Source organism: Coturnix japonica, chromosome 33, assembly GCF_054131305.1.
Source record: "Coturnix japonica strain WE chromosome 33, WE-NBRP24, whole genome shotgun sequence".
NCBI lineage: Eukaryota > Metazoa > Chordata > Aves > Galliformes > Phasianidae > Coturnix > Coturnix japonica.
The window spans coordinates 569,479-588,084 of NC_140695.1; the positions used below are offsets into that span (position 1 = coordinate 569,479).

Consider the following 18,606-nt stretch of genomic DNA (forward strand, 5'->3'; position numbering starts at 1 on the left):
AAGAGAACAGGGAAAGAAGAGGGAAGAGAGCAAAACCAACAGGCACTAGCAGTGCTGCCCACAGGGGGCGGGGCTTGAGGCAGGGCCTGTGCCAGAGGGGGGCCTGGCACAGTTAGGGCCAGCTCAGGGCCCAGAGCAGAGGGGGAGCAGGCAGAGGCAGGGCCTTGGGGCCCAGGATGGAGGAGGACCAGGCACAGCTGGGGCCAGCTCAGGACCCAGAGCAGAGGGGGACCAGGCACAGCTGAGGCCACTGCAGGGCCCAGGTGAGAGGGGAACCCAGCACAGTCGGGGCTGTTTTGGGGCCCGGCACAGCCAGGGCCTATCCCCCTTTTTTGCACATATGAAATGCTCCCAGCTGTGCTGCACAGCAGAACATCTTTCAATGGAGATGAAAGCCTGTGAAATGAAAGAATCCTTTCTTATTTCTTTCACATTTGTGTTTGTTGACTGCAGTTCCAACCAGGTGGACTCACAGTGTCTTGCAAGTGACACCTGGAAGCAGGTACAGACTGGAGACACAGCACCCTCAATGTCCAGGTGAGTAACAGCAGCCAAGGAGGCCTTTGGGCTCTGCAGGGTCCAAGTGTGGAGCATTACACACAGGAACAGCTGAGTATAAAGACAGTGGCAGAGCTGCAGAGCTTGCCATAGTAGGGAGGCACAGTGGCTCAGCTCATTTCCCACAGTAACACAGGAAATAAGAGCCATGAGGGAAATGCAGATGCCTTCTGCCCCCATCAGAGGGGAGGAATGAGCTGCACTTCCACAGAGACATTCCTCTCACAGCCACTCACACCTCAGGTGTGGAGGGACGAGCTGGGGCTGCTGGTGGCAGCTGTGGAACACTGCCATCTGTGGTGCTCCATCCTACCCTGGAGGGGCATGTAGAGCTGAGGACCTTTGTCACTGCACAAATGACTGCAAGCAAGATGTAGCAGAGGGAACATAAAGCATTTAATAACTTATCATACAAAGCAATGAGTAATAGAAATGACAGTATTTCCAACCAAATATCCCCCATCCTAGCAGTCATGCCTGATCTCTACAGTCCCACCCAAACAATTTCCCAGCCCCCTCCAATTCATCCTCACTATCCCACCCCTGAATTTCCCTCCCCCAATTCCCACACAGTAATTGCCCACACTAATTACCAGCATGCAGGGCATGGGGAACACCTGTTCCTTGTGTGCAGGCACCTGGAAAAAAAAGAAGTGTCAGGGAACTGGGGGTCTGTAGCAGGTTGTGGAGGCTCTGTATAGAACATAACCCCAGACCACAACCCCATCAGCTGCTGGGGCAGCAGCATCCCTGTCATTGGGGGATGTTGCCAGTGGTGGATAGGGACACAGGGAGAAGCCACACCTTGGTGTAGCTCTGATCTGCTCATGTCCAGTCCAATCCTCTATAGCACTTTCCATCTTCTGTCCTTTGTTCTTAACCGTATCCTTCCTTCTCTTCTGCTCTTTTTCTTTCTTTTAGGTGTCTTACCTGTATCTGCTTTTCCCCTCTTCTGTTCTTTTACTGCTCTGGTCAGCATCCAGTGTCTGCACCACAACTCTAGGTTTTGGGATGGAGAAAGGTACACAGGGCATAGATTTGTACAAGAAAATCTCTCTTGCTGTGCCCAACAGGTGACAAAAAGGGGCCCTCAGGACCACAAAGGCAGCTTGTTTCTCCAAAAAAAAAATAAACTTAATTCTTTTCTTTATAAGAAGCATTAGAATCTTACAGAAAAGATGAAAATCATCTTCACTATGCTTTTAGACTGTGCATAGACTAGACCAAGATGTGTGGTGTTGCTTTGATACCTTATGAGGAGCACCGGTATTAGTGGATGAAGCTAACATTGTCTCAGAAGCACAATAATGGAGTACTTTTGTTTATAGTTGGCCTGAATGCAGTACAGGAGTGTGTTGCAGTAGTACTTGTTCTGAAATTCTAGGCTCTGACTAAGAAGTTTAGCAGGGTCCAAAGCACTTGTGAAAACAGTAAAATATTATTACTTCCTGTGTTAACAAATGAGTCTGTTACAATAGGATGATGAAAATAATGCTGCTTTAATGTGCTAATCATCAAACAGAGGATCTAGTCAGATTTCTAACTTCCAGCTCTTTAATTTTAGAGGTCTAGTTTGGAGCCTAGGGGACACATACAAGTTTGCCTGCGTATTAAACCCTTTACGGCACGGGAGAGAGCAAATGGGTCACAGGTAAGGCATTTATTTAATCATAAACAAAAAAACAACCCTTAAAGTATATATGTTTTCTTTCCTGTAAGATGACCTTTTAAAACTTTTTTCATGCCTGCATTACTTGTGCTTCCTTGTAATAGGGATGTGTTTCACTTGAGGACTCAACAAGCATTATACTGAAGTCCCCTAAGAGCTCATTGGGAAGAATGAGCGATAAAACTTTAGGACAGGCAACACAGAAGTTCACCTTTTCACAGGTAAATTAATTGTCTTTAAATGATTTTAAGTTATTTATGGAAAAAGTTGCTTGTCTTCTGTTACTTCATATAAAGCAAACAAGTTTTTCTTAACTGTCTTTAGAATTATCAACGTGTATCTGACTCCTTACAAGTACCTAAATATTGCTTAAACAAAATAAAGAGATTAACCAGCTTCTTGGTAACATTCAGGTGTTTGGACCTGAAGCAACTCAAGAAGAATTCTTTGAAGGTACTGTGAAGCAACCAGTGAAAGAGTTCTTAGAAGGATGTAATTGCCTTGTTTTTACGTATGGCGTTACAAATGCTGGGAAAACTTACACATTCCAAGGTATGAGCAGAAATGCTTTTTCCTTGAATTAATTTCTTAAAGTGAGAACTACTTCTAGAAGAGAGAGATGTTATGACTTCTTACCTAGTTACTCAACAGGCCTTGTACGTTGCCTTCTTTTGAATACTAGTAGCCTTGAAAAGTCGTCTTCTTCCATAACAAATATTACTAAATTTACAAGTGTGTAAGACAGCATACACTACAGTAACTTTGGTTTTTGTTCCTACTATAAATGCGTGCATCTTAAATGCTGTTCTTTATTTGAAGGCAAAGTATGTCTGAGTTTGTTTGATTTATTGTAGGCAGAAATTAAACATTCTGAAACATTTGATCAAGGTATTTCAATCTTTTTCCAAATTTCTGATTTTAGTAATAACAGCAGCATAGAAGATTGTGTTCCCTGAGCTTTAGTAGTACAGAAATAATACATCAATCTCCTTTCTGGCTGGGAGCAGTTGTTTTTTATGTTTAATATTGTCATAACAAATGAAACGATTGGGTTCACAGGAAACAAATTCCCCTTATTTCTGTTATTTAGTGTTCTGTTACTATGTATTTCCAATAGTTTTATATGCGTGGAGCTGAAGACTTTCCCATAGTAATACCTTTTTAGGACTTAAATATTAAGAATCAACAGGGTAGTATGTTCAAAAATTATCTTTCTATGCACCTTCCATACAGCACTATAGAAATTCTTCTGCGTGTTGTCCTCTCTTGTGTTCATGACTGACTTTAAAACACTGAAGCTTGCTTGGTATTTAGTGACAGTGGAAAAACTAAGGCGTGAAGTAGGCAAGATGTGGAGGTAGTTGTGTGCTCCAAGAAAAGGCAATGGGAAAGGAGCTGAGTTACTTTAACAGTTTTTATGAGACTTGTAGATATTTCTAAATAGGGTTTGTGGGACGAACGGGATGTTGTAGCAGAGACATCACTCTGGTTGTTATTTCAGGGTTGTTTCAGAGCGGGAAGGGAGCCTGGTAAACAGTTGAAAATCTGCACGTCTGTTAAATGTGGGAGTTTGCTGTGGGTTATTTTTTCTTCTTAAGGCTAAGCTTATGCAGAATATTCTGGCTGTTTTAAAGTGATGCCCTGTAATGTCTAAGGAATGGGATGTGAGCTGTTGCTTAAAGCCAGTATTTTTCAGGGAACAGTCTAGTAACACTGCAAACATTGTTTCAGACTGTAACTGGCCTCTAAATTCTTTGTGTATACTTTGAGATTAGAATCAGTTATCTTTGTCTTCATTTATGTTTATATGTTGCTTACAATAGTAACCTGGCCCTTCTTTTGTGTATTGCTTACAGGGACAGAAGATGATGTTGGTATTTTGCCAAGGACGATGGATATGTTGTTTAAAACTGTTGGAGGAAGGCTATACACAAAAATGGATCTGAAACCTATTCGGTGGAGAGATTACGTAAAACTGACTAATGACAAAGTGAGAGAAGAAATTGCTCTTAAAAATTCGTTGCTTCGTCTGACAAAAGAGGTAGGAAACTACTTTATAAAGAAATGATGAGTACATGCATCTTGTGATAGTTCAGTGTTATCCTTTCCATTCTGTAATGAAAGAGGGTTCTGTATTTACACACAGTTTTCTATTTGTCTTTCTGTTCCTGCTGAAAAAGAATGAAGCATCTTATTAGTGGTGTGCTACACCACACTGGGGTATTTTAGTTGTGGAGTATGTTAACTTGATCTTACTGATGAGGTGGTTAAGTGTGGACTTCACAGTGTGAAAGGCAGGTGGCAGTAAAATTCCTTCTGAATTATTTCAAGAGCACAGCTGAGTATGAAGTCTGGCTCCAATGATATTTAAGTATTTCAGGGAAAAACAACACCTGTCTTCTACATGAACCAAAGATGTGTAAAACTGTTCTAGGTTTAGTGAGTATGTGGAAAGAAAATGCAGTGGACAGCTATATGCTGATCTCATCCTACTCCATTAGAGAGTTAAGATGTGGTCGTGCGATATAGGTGCCTCCTCTAGTTTCAAGACCCGTGTTCCTAGGTAAAATACTTGACCTTATAAACTAAGTAGGTACAAGCTTTGCTGACTATACAAAGCCAGATCTGGGTGAGTGTCATGTAGATGAAAACTTCTATGTTAAAAGTTTTACTTCTAAGCATACTGTATCTGGTAGGTGAGATTCCTCCTCTTCAGTAGATGAGAATTTCTTTCTACTTTTGTGCTCTATAAAAAAGCAACACAACCTGAAGCCTGGGAACTGAGTATACATCTATGAACATCATGAGATCTACATGTTGGGAGCTATTCTGTATTTTCTATGACCAAACTACTTAAAAATATTATATTTACAAAATTTAGTCATAACTTCATTTGTGTAACACTTTGATAGCCTGAGTTAAGAAATAATAAGCTGCTTATCTACATTAAGTGATCAAGTATTCTACCTTAACTTCCTTTTCTGAGAGTTGACCTAATAAGCCATAGGATATGGAAGTCCTGAATTAAGAAAATCCCAATAAGAAAAATATTTCAGGAGTCCAAGATTCATGAAGGGTAAAATGCAGGTTATAAATGGGCTATTGAAAATCATCTTATTAAATAACTCCTTTTCCTGTTGGGGATTCTCTCCCTATTTGTTCTTTTTCTTTCTGAATCAGGAAGCTGAAGTGCATCAGATCTTATAGTAAAGGAATTGTCAGAAATGAGTAGTAAGGTGAAACCAGTCAAAATGTGTAGCCAGGATTTTTGTGTTGGCACCTTGGAACTATACTGTATTGTTTTCTGGTAGAGCAATACAGCTGCTTTTAAAATAAATAAATAAATAAATAAATAAATAGAAGCAACCAGTGGTGTATTGGTGCTGTACATCAATAATAAATCCTAAAGTCTCTGTTTTCTTTCGTAGGTAGACCATCACAACAGCACTAATGACAAATCCCCAGCTGATTCTAAGGGTATGTTTTATATTAAACAGTAGCAATTAGAAAAGCTTCTGTAAGGTCAACGACTGGCTTTTTTGGCTAATGCTGATAATAAAAGGATTATTTAGCTTTTATTTGTAACAGAATGGAATAATGGGCAGGACATCTGGGCAGAAAACAGAAGGAATAAAATGGCTAGGAGACTACTGGGACATCTATCATAACCTGGTTTTATGAGGTGAAAGTAAAACAAAGAAAAAGAGTATGATTTCTGATAAGATCCCTAGTGGTTTTCCGACAGGCCTTTAGGGCACTTAAGAACTCACTAAATACATTTTTTTCCCTAAAAAGTCAGAACGAAGTGTCCTTACTAGTTCAGTTCTCTATATTGTAAAGACTGAAGAGTTCTGAATATTTCTAACCCAACTATAGATGTTAGATTGGGTTTTGGAAGTGAAAAAGCAAGCTTTATAGTAGGCGTGTCTTTGCAAATGTGTAGGGCAAGCGTCTTGACTTCCAGATACTTGGTGTTTGTATGAGAGGTGGGGATTCTCTGTGTTTATGTTCTGGGAAAAGTTTTAAGCTGTAAGCTTAACTATTACTTATTTTTAAATGCAGCTAGTTTTACTGTCTCTGCATTGACTTGTAATATTTTCTACTTTGCAGGTGCAGAAAATCTCTCAGAAGGATCAGACCAACTTAGCAGATTATCTATAGATGATTTTGTGAAGTTCTCTGGGTTTCATTTTTTGAGATTTACAATGAATGTTTTTATGATTTACTGGCTCCTTTATCAAATGACAGAAAAAAAAGGACACTTTGCCTTGCTCAAGACATCAAGGGATATTCTTATGTAAAAGGTAACTAGAATACTTTGCAAACTGCCAAGCTTGTCATGGAATAGTGTAACAACATTTCTTCTGAGATAGAAAACTCTTAAATGTGTTCAGTGTAGCTCTAGAAGTGTCTGCTTGAATGTGAAGGCAACAAGCTACATGTACGTATCTGCATCTTCAACAGTATTCTCCTTATTCCTGTACTTTGCCCATAAAGCCTGTGTGAACTCCACTGCCTTCATCATCCTTGAAAATGAGAGCCATACAGTCGTTATAATGCAGACAAAATCCAGATAACCCATCCCCAATAAAAACTACAAGCTAAAACAAAAAACTTCTCAGATTGACTTCTGCACCAATGAATACAAACTTTGGGCTTCTGTAGTTTAAGAACTTAGCTTTTGTACTTTCAGTACTAAGGCTGCTTGCTTAATTTGGATGGAGCATACTTTAGTATACTGGTAGGATAAACTGTTGTGCTATACTATACCTTGCCCTTTTCTGTGGGAGGAAGAATCTTAGTCTTATCTGCCATCAGCTTGTCGTATGTTTGAGGCAGAGTTAATGAAGTATTTTATTGTCTTAACTAAATGTTCTTAGTTTGTATACCTTATTTCTTGTTCACTTTCTCTTTTGCTAACGAAGCTTGCAAAAATCACTTTTCCTTCTTTTGAAAGGTTTGCAGTGGGTTCAGATTTCTGATTCTAAAGAAGCTTTCAGACTTTTTAAACTGGGACAGAAACACCAGAGTTTTGCAAGCACAAAGCTAAATACTTGCTCCAGCTGAAGGTGGGAACTTTCACTAACATTGGGTGTAACATAGTGTGGGGAAGAGGGATGAATGAAAATATTGTTTATGGCTTTTTTTCGGGGAAGAGGCTTTAAAAAGGCTTGATATCTAGTGTTCCATGTGATATTTTGTGACAGTTTGTGATTCTAGTGCTTTAAACTAGAAGGATTAGTCCTTCAAGCAGATAAGTGCATACAAAAGCTAAGTGTTTTATCAAAAACTCTCAACAAAACAACTAAGCCTTCTTCCATGTAAGTAATGGTGGTTCATGAGGGGGAAGAAAAGCAAAATAAACCAAGAAAGAATGTGTCTTTAAAAGGTTTAATGCATCTAGTAGAATTACTGTTAATTGAATCTGGAATAAATCCAGCAGTGTTTTGAACAGATGTTATAGATTTTAGAAAATGTGTGTATTTCTGGCTATTGACCTTGCTTCATTTCTCCTTTTAGCCACAGTATATTTACAATTAAGGTACTAAGAATCGGAGACCTTGAAATGCCACGAGTGACACGAGTCAATGAGTAAGTTCAGAGCAGAGTTCCCTTCTTCTTTTAGGATGAAATTGACAGTTACTTTCAGTATTGATGTATTGATATTAGGCTACGGACACTAGGTTCCCTGATACAGCCTCCTGTATGAGTGGTGGTTCCCCATATCCTGTCATTATGCAGTACTAAACCATCAAGTTGTAATGCTGTTCTATATCTTGTGCCCACTGTTCCAGACAGTGTTCCTTTATCCTTCTCTCTCAACTTCTGAACTAATGTAAATCCTCAGAAGGAAGAATATGGCAGAAAAATGGAAGCTGTGTTGGAAAAGAGTTTGGCAGGAAGTAGTGTGCAACTTCACTAGGAAAGCAACATTAAAAAGCATGAAAGGGTTCAAGAAATTGTTCCTCTAGGAGGAGTGGTTGTGTTGGAAATGATAAATAATCAATGTACATTCAAAGGCAAGAAAACTTAATTTTCCTTATCTGCCTTCAGATTATCACTGTGTGATCTTGCTGGTTCAGAAAGGAATACCAAGACGTGCAATGAAGGTGACAGACTGAAAGAGAGTGGAAATATCAATGCATCTCTCCTAACTCTAAGCAAGTGTATTAGTGCACTCAAGATCAGTCAGCAGTCAAAGTAAGTCCTTGTACAAACTGTAAACTAGTTGTAGATTTCAGATATCATGTACAATGTTTAAACTATTGTTTAAAATGCAGAGTACGAAACTATGTTATGAGTGAAAACTATCTGTAGGCTTCTGCAGATGTGTGAAGACTTAATGATCTAAGAAAGTGATCTATAAACTTGCCTTCTTTTTGTTGTTGTTTTTTGTTTGTTTGTTTGTTTGTTTTTTCAAATAAAACCATTCCAGTTCTAAATTTCTGAATGTGTTATCATAGACTTAAGCAAATTAGCGTTGTGTTTTGGTTTTTTTTTTCTGGCCTTGCCTTCTCAAACAAGTCCTGGGGCAGATTATAAAATTTGTTTTCACTAATTTCACTTTAAATGTGTGAAATGTTAGACCTTTTCCTCCTTTGTTAGTTAGTTGCATTTATCATTTAGTTCTGCTGTAACAGTTTTCCTCAGGGATATTGCTGTGCTTTGTCCTAGCCAAGAGACATGGTCAGAATATATATATTATATATATATAATTTGGAAAAGAAAAATTATATATAGATATATATAATTACACATATACATATAGATATATATAATTACATATATACATATATATATATTTTTTTCCAAACCTTGATGCAACTTCATCATTCTTTCTGATCTAGCTAACCAAATTCAGAGAGAAGAAAGCCTGCTTGCTACTTCTGTCTGAGGTTGTGCTCTAAATGAGTGCAGACAGAGCTTTCTGAATTTTAAACAATGTAGTATTTATTTACAGTCACAGCTGGATATAATTGCAGAATTCTCTGCTGATTCTCATTTGAAGGTGTCTTTCTGTCCCAAAGATTAGGTGAGCTCTGTGTTCATGAAATGCCACACTGTGCCTGGTAGCCTATTCAAATTCTGTTATGCTTAAAAGTAGATGAAAATAGGCCTTGCTACTGGATTAGTCTCTTATCTGTCTGTCCTTCCTAGGGAAGAAGGATTCCTTAAAATTAGCTGCTGCTTAAAGTGCTTTGATTTATTCAGAACTGTTTTATTTGTTGGTCCTGATCACTTGAAATTTTAACAATATGGGGGAAATGTAGTGATGACTTTGATAGTAATTTTCTTTAAAATAAGAACTCATTTACCACTCCTGCACTAAAGCTACTTATGGGTCACGTGTGTTGTGACAGGAGCGTAGCTATGTGAAGCTTTTAGCTCTGTTGGCAGAATTCAGTAGCTGTAAAGAGTCCAGCAGGTAACCTCACTAGAGAACAGTGTGTTTAGTCACGCTTTAGGAGTTCTCTCCTAATTTTCTGTACATCACCAGCTGTTTGATTCAGTGACTTAACCTTGGTTTAGGAAACACCAGAGATGTTGTGATAAGTATATGCTTCTTTATTTCCAAAGTATTTACTATTGTCCTTTCCTAGAGACAATATACTGAGAGAGTGGTTATCTCTGATTTTGTTGGGTACTGTTTTCTTAGAAGTAGATAGGTCAGTTTGCCAGATGTGGTAAGGGAAAGAGAAAGGTGAGAGAGAATTTAAGCTAACGTGAGGCTGTATGACCTATCTTAGGCTGGATGTTGAATGTACTTTTTGTTTTAAATGTTCTCGTGGGTTGTCTAAGAAGATAATGGCTGCATAGTAGCTGGAACAATCATACAACCTGACTGTATGAAACTAGCAAAAAGATTAAATTCAAAACAACCCACAACTCAAAATGATTTAAAGACTAGTGCAGTTATTAATGTGTTGTCTTCCACTTGGATAGCTCTCACATTGAAATGAAGCTGTTAACTTCTGCTAATGGGATTTGTTGTGGTTTCTGTCTTCAAAGGGTGCAGCAGCACATACCGTTTCGTGAAAGTAAGTTAACACACTTTCTTCAGGGATTCTTCAGTGGAAAAGGGAAGATACACATGTTAGCAAACATCAGCCAGTGTGCTTCAACCTATGAAGAAACACTCAATGTGCTAAGATTCTCAGCTATTGCACAAAAAGTGAGTATGTTGTAGTCTATTTTGTTGATCAGTACTTATGATTTGCATTTAAAGAAAAAATTCTGTTCTTCTAAGAATATGAATCTATTTGTGTAGTATCTGTAGTGAATCTGGGTGTTTGTCTCCATACAGCAGTCAGGATTTTTAATTTAGTGTTTTAGTTGAGCTTAATTTTCCTACAGAGTTTTCTAAAAATCTCTACTGGGGTCTTTGTGTTTCTTTGGGGTGTGAGGGCAGAAGCATCTTCTGAGAATCTCATTCCTAAAAAGTATTCAACCTAACAAGAAGCAACTTGTTACATCTGGAGGAGATTTTATGCTATTTACTTAATTTTTCTCTCTTCTCAAAATATGATCCCATGTAGGAAAGCAAATCCAGCTACCCCATATGTTGCTGCTGTTGTAATTTTGAATATTGTCCAGTTCAAGTGTTGACAAAAGAAGTGGAGCAGCAAAGAGTTTGAAAAGCTGTGTTATGGCCATCAGATGCTTCAGTGGGAAAGTGGGGGTTAAGCGGAATGGGTAGGAGTGAGTGCTATGATATAACACTGAAGAAGTTAAGCTGTCAGATCAGTGCTACAGTCTTGATGGAAAACTTTGAAGTGCTGAGAGTTTGTGTTTGAAGCACAATTGATGGATGTGTGCCCTTGGATTGTGGCCTTATCTGAAAGAGGTTAAGTGTGAAAGTAGAGGGAGCAGCCTATGAGGGTGATGTGGCGCTGCAAGACAAAGAACTGAAAAGATGATGATCAGTTGCATTGAATGCAACTGGAAACTCAAAACATAAAAAAAGCAGAAATCTATGGCTGCATGAAGTGGCAGTTCTTGTACATTGTTTGCCTAGTGAAACTCTTGAGGTTAAAAGCAGGATTGGAGTCTGCAATAACTCTTTTGTACTTTCTAGAAAACTGGTTTAAGTAGTGACCAAACATCAAATACTATAAAATATATTAGCTGTTACTAGAATGCCACTTATCTTCCCCCCATATGAATCACTGTCATGTTGTATGTGAATTTGTGAGGTGGGTTTTGAAGCTGAAATTAAAAACTTCTTGTATGGCTGTCTTCATAGTGGCTATCCAGACTATCTGTAGAAATAACAGCTATTATGTAGTCAGCTATTCACCAGTTTTAACTGATTATAAATTACGTTTCAGGGTGGAGAACATAGCATAGTGCCTGACACCTGTGTTGATCCTGAGGGCATTCTTGATTCTGTGCATTATGATGTCATGGATATTAAAGAGCAAGCTGAGACAGCACATAGTTCCATTGTATCCCTGGAGGGCCCAAAGGAAGATATTGGCTGGTTTGAAAAGCAGCTGGAGAAAACTAACTTTGAACTGATGGAGACCAAAGAAGAGCTAACAGAGAAAAACAGCAAACTACTTAAAACTGAAGAAGAGCTGATGCAGAAGAACAAAGGTGAGTTATGCGATGTGAAAGGTAGAAGACAGAAATAGTTCATTAATCTAAAAGAGAAATAACCAGTTTGAGTAGGAATTAGAGGAGATGTTCTACCTTTGGAACCATAGCCTGTAGATAAATGATAGTTTGTTCCTTGTGTATATTCAGGTTCAGCAATTCCACGGATTTTGGTTATTTCTTTTCTTTTTTCCCCCTCTCCTTTAAACTGCAACTAGCAGCTTTACGCTTTCGTAAGTATGGGGTTAAATGTCTAAATCTTGATTTTTACTTTTATATTGTAATCTCTACTCTTCTTTATGTCTTGTTGATGCAATGTTTTCATTCCAAGAAATACAGAAAACTTTTGAATCACTCCCAATAAGTGAAGACCACATGCAAATTAATTAATCTGTTCAAAAGCTACCTAAACGTTAGAATATCTGGAAAAATTGATTACTTAATAAATTATCTATTGGCTACTTATGTAATACAACCTTTTCTGTGTGTTACAGACTTTGAAATGCAGATGACTAAATTGGATGAGTCTGTTGAGCAACTTAAAGAAGCAACTGAGGTAACTTTATCAAGAAGATGTTGTGTAAAATTGTTTTAATACCAACTTGTGGTAGCTTAAAATGCTATTCCAGTAGGCTCCATTAATAGATTTCTTACCGAGCTTAGCTTAACTGAATTTGCCTTTAATGCATTGTGTAATTCAGCTACTTAACACTACATTAGAAACTGATGACTGAATTTTTTTTATTTTTTATTTCCAATCTCAATCAAGGTGCAGAAAGATGACATTATTACAGAGCTACAAGACTTAAAATCTCATTTAGAAGAAAAAGTAAAAGATTATGTGAGTTTTACACATCTCCGTGTCCTTATACAAAAAAAGAAAAACACTAATTCTATGCTTGTAATCAACACATTTTTGGAAAACTGATTTTCTGTATGTAGCTGGAACTCGCTTGAAATTGTAAACAATTCAAATTTATCTGAAGGTAGTTGTTGTTAACACAAACAACAAAAATATCAGCGTGTTCCACTAACTCCTGCCTCACACTCCTACATCAGAGGAAGAGCAACAGTAAAAGTATGTTGAGTAGAGTTGGAAGTACAAGTATGAATGGTCAGGATATCTCCACGTTCTATGCAGTCCATAAAACTTTATCCTGACTAATGTACTGCGAGCTACTGAATATGTGAAGACTAGCTTGATTAAGTATGTGTGCATACCACTTCTGGTGGTTTTTGTTCATTTTTTGATGTTTGGTAGCCTGAAGTAGCTCTGAAAACATTTATAGTTAATTCTGTCACTCAGATCTCTAACCTTGTAAGCTTAGCAACTTGACCCTTCTTAGTCTTTGACTGTCTGCATCACTGCAACTTAGTATTTCCATGGTATTAAAGCTGACTGTGATGAGTAGTCATGTCCTCACCTATTACTTCTTCCAAGAACAAGGCTCCAACTCTATCTGTGAGATTGTGTGGCCTGAACACTTCTGAGGCTTTTCTTTTCATAAGTTACTAAAGATGAATAATCAGTCCTTGGCAGTGCCAGCATGGCTTAACAATCCTCATCTTGTAAGTAAGGAAGCTTCACTTGTGGTCAAGGACACAATCTAAAATATGCGTGACAGAGCTGACTAAGCTTTAAGGTTGGATTATATCTGTCACGATGAAAGTGATTTTAGCAGCTTAGCAGAAGTGTGATGTGATGAACTTGTATGAGAGCTGACCATTTGCTCTTTGACCATGTTTGTAATTTTGTTGACTTCTTGGAAACAGGAAATTCTTTGATAAACTGGTAAACTCTTGATTGTGTGCAAGTCTTTAACTTTGTAACCTGCTAGGCTCTTGCTTTCCCTTGTATACTCTACCAAGTATTGCACTTGTCATTATCTGAAGGTGTACTTGTTCTGTCTGCTATTGAGATTTGTAACTGATGTCTATAGAGTCACCGGGTAAATATTTTAGCTGTATGGTTTTGTGTAAATATTTGCCTACAGAAGATTACTGAGACTTAAGTGCTCCTTTTGTTAAGCTTCAATGTAACTGATCTTATATCAATACAGGAAAAGACTACCTACCATTTAACTACCATTAAAGCAGAACCGGCAGAAGAGAACACTAATAAAGGAACTGAAAGCAGCCAATTTTCAGTGCTTTCAGTTAAAGCACTGAAACAAGAGAAAACTGAGTTGGAAGTGGGAAGAAAGCGCAGTACTGATGAAGATAAGCCTACTGTGGAAGAGCCACCTCCAAAGAAAGGTACAGTTTCTTCCATCGTTGAACAGGGTGTCTTCCAAAACAATAAATTGCTTCCTATTCCGGATAGGAAGCAAAAGGCTGTGAAGCGCGTACCTTATGGTATAAGGAGAAAAGCCACTGTGTTAAACTGTAAATAGAAGTAACTGTTATGTAAATATCCCTTTTTCAGAAGGTCCTATGCTGTTCATTTTTGAATGCTTAAGAATAAAAGTTTTTTGCACTATTTTTTTCCTTTTTGCTGCTTTTTCCTCATCTGTTGATGCACTTGCAGATTTGGTAATAGTTTTAAAGCAGTTTCTTTAGGATTGTTTCAACTGCTGTTGCTGATCTTCTGAGTAGCATCAGCTGTTCAAGTGCTTTTTTTTGTTTGTCTGTTTTGTTTTTCCTGAAGCAACTATCAAAATTGTTGACGACCTGCTAATTGCTCGCTCATGGGCAATATTTGAGCAAAATGGTTTGGATAAGCTCTGATGCATTTAACTTCACTTCTGGGCACAGCTGAGCATCAGTGTTCCTAGAATTACGGAAGGCATATACAATGTAGAAGGGAAAATCTAAAACTTAGCTGTAGTCCCTTCCTTTCTTGTATTCCTCTTGCAAAATATGTGCAAGGGAGAAAGTCAAGGCCTTCTTTGGATGAGATGCTGTTCTTGGATGATTTGTCCCTGCTGCCTTTATTTGGCATAAATATTGAATCCTAATGTGACCACTGAATGGCATCACATGTAAGCATCTTACCAGAGACTGAGGGAGGGATGTGGACTCCTCCATACTCCAAATACTAGTGGGTTTGTTCTAATCATTTGACCAAAGCTCTCATTTAAAAATTAATGACAGCAATGCTCCACATAGGAATTAAAATGGGTAGCTGATAGTCACAATGTCAGCATGAAGTTTTCGGTTAAGAAGTACTGAGTATTCAATCATGTTAAAATTTTCTTCTATTTGTGAGTATTAATAGCGTCCAATTTCAAAAAACTCTTAATATATATTCTTTAGCTATGTTAAATATACACAGTAGAACAATGAGCACAGGTATGTTGTGCTGGTTCTTTTGTAGAATTAGTTATATAAGTAGCACGAGCAAAAGTGTTTTAGGAGATGCTAGGTTATCTCAGCTTCAAGTTCAGGGTATTTACACCATTCTCTGAGCTTTTAGGTCTTGTTTCCTATGCTCTGTAATAATGCTTTTTCCCTACTTCCTGTGTAAGGAGCTTCTAGACTGAACATTACACATCTTCTCCCTAGTCTTATTTATCTTGCTTTAGTGCTTGCTTGTTGTTTTCAGCATAAAGTGTTTAGATTACTTATAAATCATATTCCCCTCACTAGTGTTGCTGGGTGAGCAGTCAAAACCCAAAACCTGGTTTGGGGTGGAATATGCCACTGCTGTTTCTTCAGTATGACTTTTAAATCAGTTGAGGGCTGTATATAAAACTCCTTAGATGAGTTAAGAGGCTGTTTCCATGCAGTACATGTGAATCTGTATGTAATGCAGGCTGCACGTGGGCACTATAAAATTCTGCATTGTAGTAATAAAAGGACTGTACAAGAATCACCATTGAATATATTGTTGTGGTGACCCAATCCCTAGTAAGTCTTGACTTGTATTTATTTTTTTTAATACTTAAAGTATGCATATTATGGAATGGACATAACTGGATTCTAAAGCAATGATGAAATACAGCATAAGTTGCTTTTGATAGAAAGAAAATGCATGTGATTTTAGCTAATTGCTCACCAGTTAAAGAAAAAAACAGCCCCAAGCTAATGGAATATTTATGGAAACTTGAATCTGCAAATTTGTACAACTTTATGAGTGAACTTTATATGCAAAAGAGTAAGTGTGGACAGAAGTAGGAATCCTCATATTTTGTTTAGAGATGAACTGAATAAGAGAGACAGATGTCAGCACTTAAGTGATCAACTTGTCCAGGGTTTTATCTTTCTTTTGAAAGTAAGAGGACTGTGAGTTGGAATGAAACTTCTTAGAGAACTGTTTATCTACCATTTAGATGTAGATGGAGTGATTCCTGGCTGCCTTATAGGGATTGCTGAAGCACGGAAGATAGAAAGAATATAGCTGTGAATTATCTATCTCGTTCCCATGTTTCTTAAATCTAATTAGATTTTCTACTGGTGTGGAGTTGAAGGTTTGAGTAGTGCCATGGTAAAAGTGTTCTTCCAGACTGAAAACCTTTTGCTCTTAATTCTGTATAGAAATCTGAGGCACCTGATTATGTGTTCAGAGGACTTTAATTCCTTCACTAGTATCAAATACTATGTGATGTGAGGGTATGGCTTGCATATTACGACAGTGTTTCACTTAGAAGTTGCTACTTGGTGTTGTGAACTGCTATGTAATAATGATTTTAATCAATCTGAGCTACATTCCTTTTCCCCTTTTTTTTTGGTTTGTTTGTTTGTTTGTTTTACAGTAGTTGTAAATGAGAGAAAGAAAAAGAACACTGTAGAGCAAAGGACAATTGAACACATGAAACAAAAGTGCTCCGCGTACCGAAAGGAAGTACTAGCACTGAGGGAAAGAACTGAAATCTTGGAACATCATTTAACTGTGCTTGAAGAACAATGCAGAAGAGAAAAAAATAAAAAAGAAGATTTCAGTAAGCAGGTAACAAGCCTGCGTATTCAGCTTTCTTTTTCTGAAGAAACAGCTGATGCCCTCCGTGAACAAATTCTGCAGGGTCAAGCTGACTATCGGGAAATTGCTTCTGAACTGGATGAACAGGAATCTATAAATATGACACTTGAAAACAAAAATGCCCAAGTAACTAACAACATAGAAGTTGCCAAAGAATATATAATTGATAAAGTGTCACAAGTAAAAGAAATGCGGACCAAATTAGATGAATTATACAAATGTCACTTAGAGTTTCACGCCATCGGTACTGACTTTGTCAGTGTAAAGGATTCCTCAGACTGTGAAAAAGATGAGCCAGGGACATCTCAAATTAGTTCTGCATGCATTCAGTCACAGACTTCTTCCATCTCAGATCTTGTGCAGGACCTCTCCTTTAACTATAGTCTTGAAAGGATTTGGGAAGTATGCAGAAATATTGTTGATGTTTCCTCACAAAAAAGTCAGCACATCAAAGCACTGCTTCAAGACAATGAAAACCTAAAGGCGGGACTGAATAATGCTGAAAATCATAATCGTCAACTTGTAATGAAACTATGTGAGATTACAACTCACACTAGTCAGGAAGATGATCTTGTGAATCAGTTACATGAGCAAATAGAAAAGAAAACTCAGGACTTTGAAGAAAAGACTGCAGAAGATCAGAGAGTGATTGCACAATTTCAGGAGGAAGTTGCCAACTGTGAGGTAAAAATAAGAGAGCTTGAATATCGCCTGGAGGCTTCCAAGACAATGGAAGACAATGTGTCAAAACTCAATGAATTACTTAAAGAAAAAGAATCTATTATTGTTAATCTGGAGTCAGTTACAGCAACTCTGCAGGAGAAGTCTGCAAATGCAGACAAAAAGGTTGAAGAGTTAAGTAGCAAAGAAGCAAATCTGATTCAAGAAGTTATGCAGCTTAAAAACAGCTTGGAGCAGATGAAACACTCTCTTCGGGAAAAGGAAAAGAGTGAAATGGAGAAAGTGCAACGTATAGAATCGTAAGTAACCACTGAGTTAACTTAGAGCCCTTTGAGAATGAACTAGAGTTAAAAATAGTTAATGGGAACATCCCTTTGACTTAATGCATCTGCATGCTTATCAATGGCCAAACTACTACTTTAGGATGCTTTGGTATGCTACTTGAGTTCCAAGGGAAAACAGGAGTGTGCAAGGAAATGAAGAATAATATGGGGATTTCTGGTGGTTTTGTTGTATATCCCTCAGAATAGCATCTGAATAATTTATTGCTTCAGCATCTGATTATGAGAAGCAAGCTGAAATTCAAAAGTAATTGTTTAAATCTTGTCACTGGTCTAGATAGATTTAAGAGTCTATTTACAAATAGAAACCAACAGGCAGGGCATGGATTAAGCTGTAATTGCTGTTTCCATGAGATGTGTAACAGTAATGTTCTTTGTCTCTTTATTTTTAACATAAGGCTAGAAAATATTCTTTCTGAGAGTTCTGCCCTTGTACTGAATTTGAAAAAAGATTTGCAGAGGAAAGAAAAGGAGTATGCAGATCTAAAAGACAAACATTCTGATGCCGAGAAACAAATTCAGCAAGTACAAAGCGAGGTTTGTAACTCCAAAGCCTAAAACCTAAGTCTTGTGAAAAAACGCTGATAACTGGGAAGAAGAATGCTATTTACTTGAAGAGAAATAGACTAATTCCCAGAGGCTCTTTAATATAAGCATGTATATTTTTTTTCTTCAATTTCAGCTTCAGTGATGTTAATAGTTAAAATTTAATTATTAAACAAGAAGATATCTTAAAACCCATTTTGCAGGATCTTAGTCTGAAAGTTTATTGGGTGTGCTTGGGGTGGAAAATTGAAGCTTAAAAATGAATTCATGTCTTCCTTGGTAACCTTGCACTTGCT

General features: G+C 37.7%; 2 protein-coding genes across 2 annotated transcripts; both read left to right on the top strand.

Moving 5' to 3' along the window:
- The first annotated feature begins 225 nt into the window (after positions 1-225).
- Positions 226-11,285, top strand: LOC146755307 (kinesin-like protein KIF20B). The gene is made up of 10 exons (XM_085525652.1): positions 226-263; positions 454-537; positions 2,123-2,209; positions 2,332-2,448; positions 2,641-2,779; positions 4,084-4,268; positions 7,185-7,296; positions 7,748-7,819; positions 8,282-8,428; positions 10,238-11,285. Exons 4-7 carry the CDS (start codon positions 2,398-2,400, stop codon positions 7,275-7,277), a joined length of 468 nt encoding a protein of 155 aa, XP_085381778.1. The 5' UTR covers positions 226-263; positions 454-537; positions 2,123-2,209; positions 2,332-2,397; the 3' UTR covers positions 7,278-7,296; positions 7,748-7,819; positions 8,282-8,428; positions 10,238-11,285.
- Positions 11,286-16,500: 5,215 nt separating this feature from the next.
- On the top strand, positions 16,501-18,337 carry LOC146755308 (kinesin-like protein KIF20B). The gene is made up of 2 exons (XM_085525644.1): positions 16,501-17,722; positions 18,163-18,337. Exons 1-2 carry the CDS (start codon positions 16,575-16,577, stop codon positions 18,320-18,322), a joined length of 1,308 nt encoding a protein of 435 aa, XP_085381770.1. The 5' UTR covers positions 16,501-16,574; the 3' UTR covers positions 18,323-18,337.
- Positions 18,338-18,606: the final 269 nt, after the last annotated feature.

Coding starts and splice junctions, on each gene's coding strand:
- LOC146755307 (XM_085525652.1), top strand. CDS start 2,398: ATGAGCGATAAAACTTTAGGACAGGCAACACAGAAGTTCACCTTTTCA. Junction 2,449..2,640: donor AGAAGTTCACCTTTTCACAG/GTAAATTAATTG, acceptor GGTAACATTCAG/GTGTTTGGACCTGAAGCAAC. Junction 2,780..4,083: donor GAAAACTTACACATTCCAAG/GTATGAGCAGAA, acceptor TATTGCTTACAG/GGACAGAAGATGATGTTGGT.
- LOC146755308 (XM_085525644.1), top strand. CDS start 16,575: ATGAAACAAAAGTGCTCCGCGTACCGAAAGGAAGTACTAGCACTGAGG. Junction 17,723..18,162: donor AAAGTGCAACGTATAGAATC/GTAAGTAACCAC, acceptor TTTTAACATAAG/GCTAGAAAATATTCTTTCTG.